Below are 6,995 nucleotides of genomic sequence, written 5' to 3' on the forward strand. Positions count from 1 at the left end.
ACAGGCAAGGCCAGCAAGGGACCAATGAATCTACCATTCTTAGGAACTGCTCATAGCTGCATAAATCACTGCATTTCTGAAAGTCAATGTGGCAATATCTTTTAAGATTCTTTAAAATGTGTTTTACAGAAAGCTAGATTTTTTAAAAGTATAAAAATCACAGAGGAAAATGTTCACCACAACGCTGAAAACAATATAAACATAAAACATGTGGAGAACGGTTCCATATATTGCATAACAACATGTCACACTACACACTCAGAATCTGAACTCAGAAACAAAATAAATTTAAATAAAACTGTCTCCATTCCAAATCCAGGGACTAGTTCTGGTCCCGAACCAAATGGCATAGGTTCACATTTCCTTGCTCCTCCCCTTTAAGTATATCTAAAATTCCCAGAAATAATCTAACAGACAATCATAAAAGAACTCTGAAAGGCAAAAAGAGGAAGGCAGGGTGGCTAGGGGCCTCAGGACTTGAAGAACAACATGACATTACATTTCCCAAGTTTTTCAGCATCATACGAAAGATTAAAAAAAAGTTTCCTGAGCATTCCTTTAATCTGCTATAACTCAGACTGGGCACTAGAGAGCCCTAAAACCCAGAACTATTAACAGACTTAGATCCAAAAGGGCCCCCAAGCCTGCCTAAAGAAGCAGAAAATGGACAGCCTGGGGGAAATCTAGCAGGTGGTCCCATCCCTGACTCCATACCTGGAGTTGCAGGAGGGCCCACCATGACGGAATGAGCAATGCCAATAAAGATCAGGCAGGGGAACTTCATCTCCTGCCCCATATGCAGTACAGCAGGTAGGCCCACATTACCCACATCAGCAGCACCAGTCGGCACAGCTGGCATCTCTTAGCCTTCCACCCAGCAGCAAAGAACTATGCAGGTCCAGTGTTTCCCAACTTCCCACCCAGGAGCAAAGAGTGGCCCAAGGCAAGAGCCTTCCTTCCACCCCCACAGGCAATATCAACAGTGACTGAATGGAAGCCCCCCTGGCACCAGGTAGGAGTCCACATGGTGGGGCTAGGAGAATGCTCACAGACCCATGAGTCCTAAGCCCACCATCTACCATGCATTCTCCACTTGGCAGCAACCAGCCCAGAAAAATCCACTCCACTCTCACAGGTGGCATGAACAAGGATTGAATGGGAGTCCCAACAATGCCAGGAGAAAAAAAATTCAGACTAGAAAAGCACGGCAAGAGCTCTAAAAATCAAATCATCATTGAAACCACAGATTTCAGTAGTATGCCAGGACCTATATACAAAACCTAAACAGGGCAATTACCCACTAAGATAAATCATTTAGATAGGATCATGAAATATTAAAACGTTCTTATTTATTAAAAAAGAAAAGAAAGGGCTTGGCACAGTGGCTTATGCCTGTAATCCCAGCACTTTAGAAGGTCATGGGAGGAAGATCACTTTGAGACCAGGAGTTAAGAACAGCCTGGACAACATAGTGAGACCCCATCTCTATAAAAATTAAAAATTAGCCAAAGTGGTGGAGCACACCTGTAGTCCTAGCTACTGGGGAAGCTGAGGTGTGAGGATCACTTGAGCCTAGGAGTTTGAGGTTGCAGTGAGCTATGATCATGGCACTCTAGTCTGGGTGACAAAGAGGGACCATGTCTCAAAATAAATAAATAAATAAAATGGAAAAAAGGCTGTAATTTTTAAAATGTTATTTTACAAAAGGCTTTTAAGAATTTAGGGAAATACTGAAGGTATAATGTAAAATTTTTAAAGCAACAGACAAACTTACAAATACAGTATTGCTTTAGATATTTTTTAAGCATATAAAGGAAAATGGAAAGCAATATTCCAAAATGTTATCAGTCATTATGCCTCTTGGTAAGAAATTATGAATTCTTCCTGTTTTTATATTTTTCAATTTTCCTAAAGGACTTGTCTAATGTTTACTAGCTATATAATTAAAATTTTAACCACAGGGTACTAAAACTAGTATACAAAGAGCTGTGGTAACACGCAGATCATGATTCTGTAAAAGAGTGGGAGTGACCTTAATGAGATGATATAACACAAGTTTGTTGTCTTTTACATACCTGTGGATCTGTCCATTTTTATGCAGATATTCCAGCCCTTCCAGTACTTCTCGTAGTATAGTAGCAATGGTAGATTCATCTAGGACTCCACTTTTGTGTTCCCCTTTTGCCACAATGTGCTTAATAATATCCAGAACAGAACCTGAAAACAGAAGACATAATTTTCTAAAAATCTCTAAATCATTCAATATAATTCAGATCCATTTTAGAATCAAAACACATGTGAACCTTCTCATAAATTAATTGTATAGGAATGGGAAAAAAAAAAAAACAGCAAATATGAGGAAATACAGAATTTTTAAATGAGTAACTTCTTATTTTCAGCCGGGCATGGTGGCTCACGCCTGTAATCCCAGCACTTTGGGAGGCCAAGGCGGGCAGATCACGAGGTCAAGAGATCAAGATCATCCTGGCCAACATGGTGAAACCCTGTCCCACTAAAAATACAAAAATTAGCCGGGTGTGGTGGTGTGTGCCTGTAGTCCCAGCAACTCAGAAGGCTGAGGCAGGAGAACTGCTTGCACCTGGGAGGCAGAGGTTGCAGTGAGCTGAGATTGCGCCATTGCACTCCAACCTGGTGACAGAAGTCCAATCGAAAACAAAAAGTAGCCTACTAATATTCAAATAGAATGTTATGCTAGCCTCTCCTTTGGACATCTAGTGAGAATCTGAAGAGGTGGTAGAGGATATTTAACTCACCCTAAATAATGCCTAGGTAAGCCATGCTCATCAGTAATATTGTAAGATACCACAAACCAATGTAGGCTTTTAACACCAGATTAGAATATGCACTGCTGTATGACTAAAGATATAAAAATACAATTGAAATGTCAATCAAATCAGGAATGGAATACTTGGATCACATATATATATATATATATACAAACTAACTTAGGACCAAAATTATTTTTTAGGTTAATTATAGAACTAAAATAGGCAAGGAAAAGACAAATACAAAAAGAATAAAAATTACAGTTCTCTTTGAGTAACACCCCAGATGTATTATCAATCCTAAACTTCCCAGAATAGGAAATAATGCTCCTAGTAAAGGTTGAAGGCGGGGAGGAAAAGACACCTATATAGTAATTAAAAGCACAACGCTGCCTGCCAAAACTGAAAATCATAATCAGTAAAAAGTTTGGTGGAAATTCATAAGATTTCTGGCAGTATAATGGCCCATAACAATCACAGAACCAAAACAAAACAATTTCCAATATTAGCAACTGTGCCAAGAGGTCTAGAACATTACATAGACTGCACTGAAAAGATTCAATACTCATTTCTTGGTACAACACTTCAGTGATCAAGACTAAAATCAAAACAACCGCTTACATAGTTCTCTTCAAAACTTGCCCTACTGGGTACTTTTACTTCATACTCTTAACAAGAAAAAATATACTTCCCAATACACAGAAAGAAACAGAATTCTCAAAAACATGAGGGATTGAACACGTTTATTTTAGCTCCCACTTAAAATCCACTAACTTGGTAAACTTGATTAAAAAGACATAAACCCACAATTTAAAAAGAGGACCAGAAAGATGACAAAAGACAGATGGCAACAATATTCTAGAATATAGAAGAAAAAGAAAAAGTAATCAAGCACAGCGGAGAAATCTGAACTTCAGTGCTTGCAGAGGAGCTATGCCATTTAGGACAAAGTGATCCCTACCCAGAGCTCCAGAAAGGCTCAAAAACACACACAGCAAGTACCATATGTGAGGGAGGAGTGGAGGACAGGGCTGAAAACAGGAAAACTGGTTGAAAGTTCAGATAAGAGAGAATAAGATTCTCAGATCCCTCTTCCTCCCGGAGACTTGCCCTTTAGTACTCTCCACCTCCAATAGGAGATAGGCAGTTTAGTCTCTGTGCACCAGAGAGGCTCACTCTCCAGAAAGCTCTCAGACAGGTTTCCCAACACATTACTACACTGGTTCTTTCCCCTCTCCATTGCTGGGATTCACAAGTTTGTGATCCAAAAGTGGAGAGACCTAAGGAAGAAGTTTGTTCCGCTTAGTTTAATCAACCACACGTGAATCCCCAAAGCAAAATGATTATACCAAAGGCCCACATGTTCCACTGTTCAAGAAATCCAGGCCAATAAGTACTTCAGTAAGAAAACAATTATGTTAATTAACACTGATCAAGTTCCATGTTTGTAATGTAATGCCTAAAATAAGGAATGCAAAGGAAAACCAATTCCTACTGGAAATGAAAAATTATCACAACTCATTCATTCAACAATTAAGCCCTATTACATTACATGTGAGATCTAAGACTGGGTGCCCCCAAATATGACAAGCTATATATGACATGATTGCTGACTTTAAGGGAACTTCCAGTCTGATAGATCAAACAAATGCAGCATCAAAGATCTTGGGGCACCTAAAAAGTGACTGTATCTGTAAAGAGTTTGAAGCAGGAGCTCCTTTTCAAACTTTCAGATTTTTATTGACTTCACACCATCCAATCATCAATGAGGAGATTGATGCAATGCTCATCTCTAGCCTATATGTCCAGAACAGACATTTTGAACAAAGCCTATATATGAAACCCTTCTGATCTGGCTAACAATTTCAGTTTCAAACTCCTCCCAACAATATTATTATTATAGGTGGAGGAATCATCATGTGACCAAGACCTTCATCCTTAACTGAGAGACACTGGTCCTGTAAGGTACCCCGCTGCCACTTATCCATTTAGTTTTTTAAGCCTCTGGTAGCCTCTAACTCGATGACAGTGTTTATAATCCTCCATCCTCAAACATCAAAATTATAAAGAATTCTTCACGTCAACTAAGAGAAAGGTGAAGAGAAAATATGCTAAGCAAAAGGAGGCAGCAGATTATCACTGAGTGATTCAATTAACACCTAAGGTAGGAATAATGAGGGAAAGCTATAACTGTGTATGAAGTATTTTGTCCTCATGCCTAATTCATAAGAAATAGTATATAGGAATAATCTGTTCTCAAACTTTAACGTGTGAAGGAATTACTTGGCAAACTAGTAAAAATGCACATTCCCAGGCCATGTACAGTCATTCAAGAGAACTGAGGTAGGGCCCAAGAAGCTGCATTTCAAAAGGCATTTAACAACTTACAGACTGCTTTAATGAAAGCTGTCCATTAAAATCCAAACATTTTTCAAAGTAAAATTAAATCAATCAAATAATGGGAAACAAGGGTATTTTTGTTTGGATACAAACAAAATTTTGTAACAAAGCAAAAAGTTTAAATGTAGATCATCTATTCCCAAAAAATAATCCCCATCAGACTTCATGGCCTGTGGCATGGAACATGTTTAAAGCAATGCAAAAATTTAATTGTCCAACAAAATAATGACAGAATATGAAAATAATATTTGACAAAGTAGTGAAGTAGCTGCTGGCTTCAGACGCTTGTTAAGTCTGAAAATTAGAGCTCAATCAAATTAATTACCCCATCAACAAGTTAATTTCCTCAGTTTACTTGTATAAGAAGCTACTCTTTAAATATAAAATCAACTCATTCAACTTAGTTACTGGTATCTCTGCTAACAAGTTTTTTGTTTTGTTTTGAGACGGAGTCTCACTGTCACCCAGGCTGGAATACAGTGGCAAAATCTTGGCTCACAGCAACCTCCACCTCCTGGGTTCAAGCAGTTCTCCTGATTCAACCTCCTAAGTAGCTGGAACTACAGGCATGCACCACCATGGCTGGTTAAGTTTTCTACTTTTGGTAGAGACAGGGTTTCACCATGTTGGTCAGGCTGGTCTCGAACTGCTGACCTCATGATCCACCCACCTCGGCATCCGAAAGTGCTGTGATTACAGGTGTGAGCCACCGCACCCAGCAAGAAGTTTTAACCAATCTTCAGCTACTACTAGTAGTAAAAGTACTTGACTGCTTATGTCTTCCTAAGCCTCAGAAGATTTCAAAGGGGCCACAATTTGCTTGGTCTGAGTATTCCATTTTAGACCAAAAGATGTTTCAGAAATAACACCCTGCATTGTTACTTGAACATCCAAAGCTGGTCCCCACTAATATGAGACATTTTACCTGGGTCCTGCTTTAGATCAAGGAAGTCCCCGTGTTTTTTATCTCTTAGAAAAAGACAAAGTTAGGCCAGGCGCGATGGCTAACGCCTGTAATCCTAGCACTTTGGGAGGCTAAGGTGGGTGGATCACCTGAGGTCAGGAGTTCAAGACCAGCCTGGCCATCAGGGTGAAACCCCATCTTTAAAAAAAGAAAAGAAAAGAAAAGAAAAGTAAAAGACAAAGTTGAGGGCATGCTTAAACAACTATCTAAGACAGTGAATTTACATTAGATTTCTGCATTTCTACACTTACTCCCTTTAAGTACTACAGGTACCTCCTTTTTCACCTCAGAAGTTTTTTTTTAATTACTTTGATTTCTAAAAAGCTTACATTTGTAGCTTGGTGCTAATAAACTGTGGAAATAACTATTTATACCAAAAGTGCTTCTAACTTCTGAAGCTTAACTTCCTGTAGTAATAAATCCCAACATTCAATATGAGAGTTTTAATTAGAAAAGATAGGAATATTACAGTTATAAGGAGGCATCATAAATTGATTATAATATTGAGACAACTAAACTTATTTTAACCAGGATGTACACTTGGTTGGTGGGCTTAAGAGTGACTCATTAGGCCGGGCGAGGTGGCTCACGCCTGTAATCCCAGCACTTTAGGAGGCCGAGGCAGGTGGATCACGAGGTCAAGAGATGGAGACCATCCTGGTCAACATGGTGAAACCCCGTCTCTACTAAAAATACAAAAATTCAGCTGGGCATGGTGGCGCGTGCCTGTAATCCCAGCTACTCAGGAGGGTGAGGCAGGAGAATTGCCTGAACCCAGGAGGCAGAGGTTGCAGTGAGCCGAGATCGCGCCATTGCACTCCAGCCTGGGTAACAAGAGCAAAACT

At 39.4% G+C, this 6,995-nt stretch overlaps 1 protein-coding gene across 2 annotated transcripts in view; it reads right to left on the bottom strand.

The window, feature by feature from the left end:
- OXSR1 (oxidative stress responsive kinase 1) overlaps positions 1–6,995 on the bottom strand; it is a 99,817-nt gene that overhangs the window by 63,447 nt on the left and 29,375 nt on the right. For both annotated transcript variants that reach the window (XM_017508397.2, XM_017508398.2), the window contains one exon: positions 2,076–2,217. In XM_017508397.2, the coding sequence (XP_017363886.1) occupies positions 2,076–2,217 (142 nt within the window). The remainder of the gene's footprint in view (positions 1–2,075; positions 2,218–6,995) is intronic.

This window comes from Cebus imitator, unplaced genomic scaffold, assembly GCF_001604975.1.
Source record: "Cebus imitator isolate Cc_AM_T3 unplaced genomic scaffold, Cebus_imitator-1.0 Scaffold391, whole genome shotgun sequence".
Classification (NCBI taxonomy): Eukaryota; Metazoa; Chordata; class Mammalia; order Primates; family Cebidae; genus Cebus; species Cebus imitator.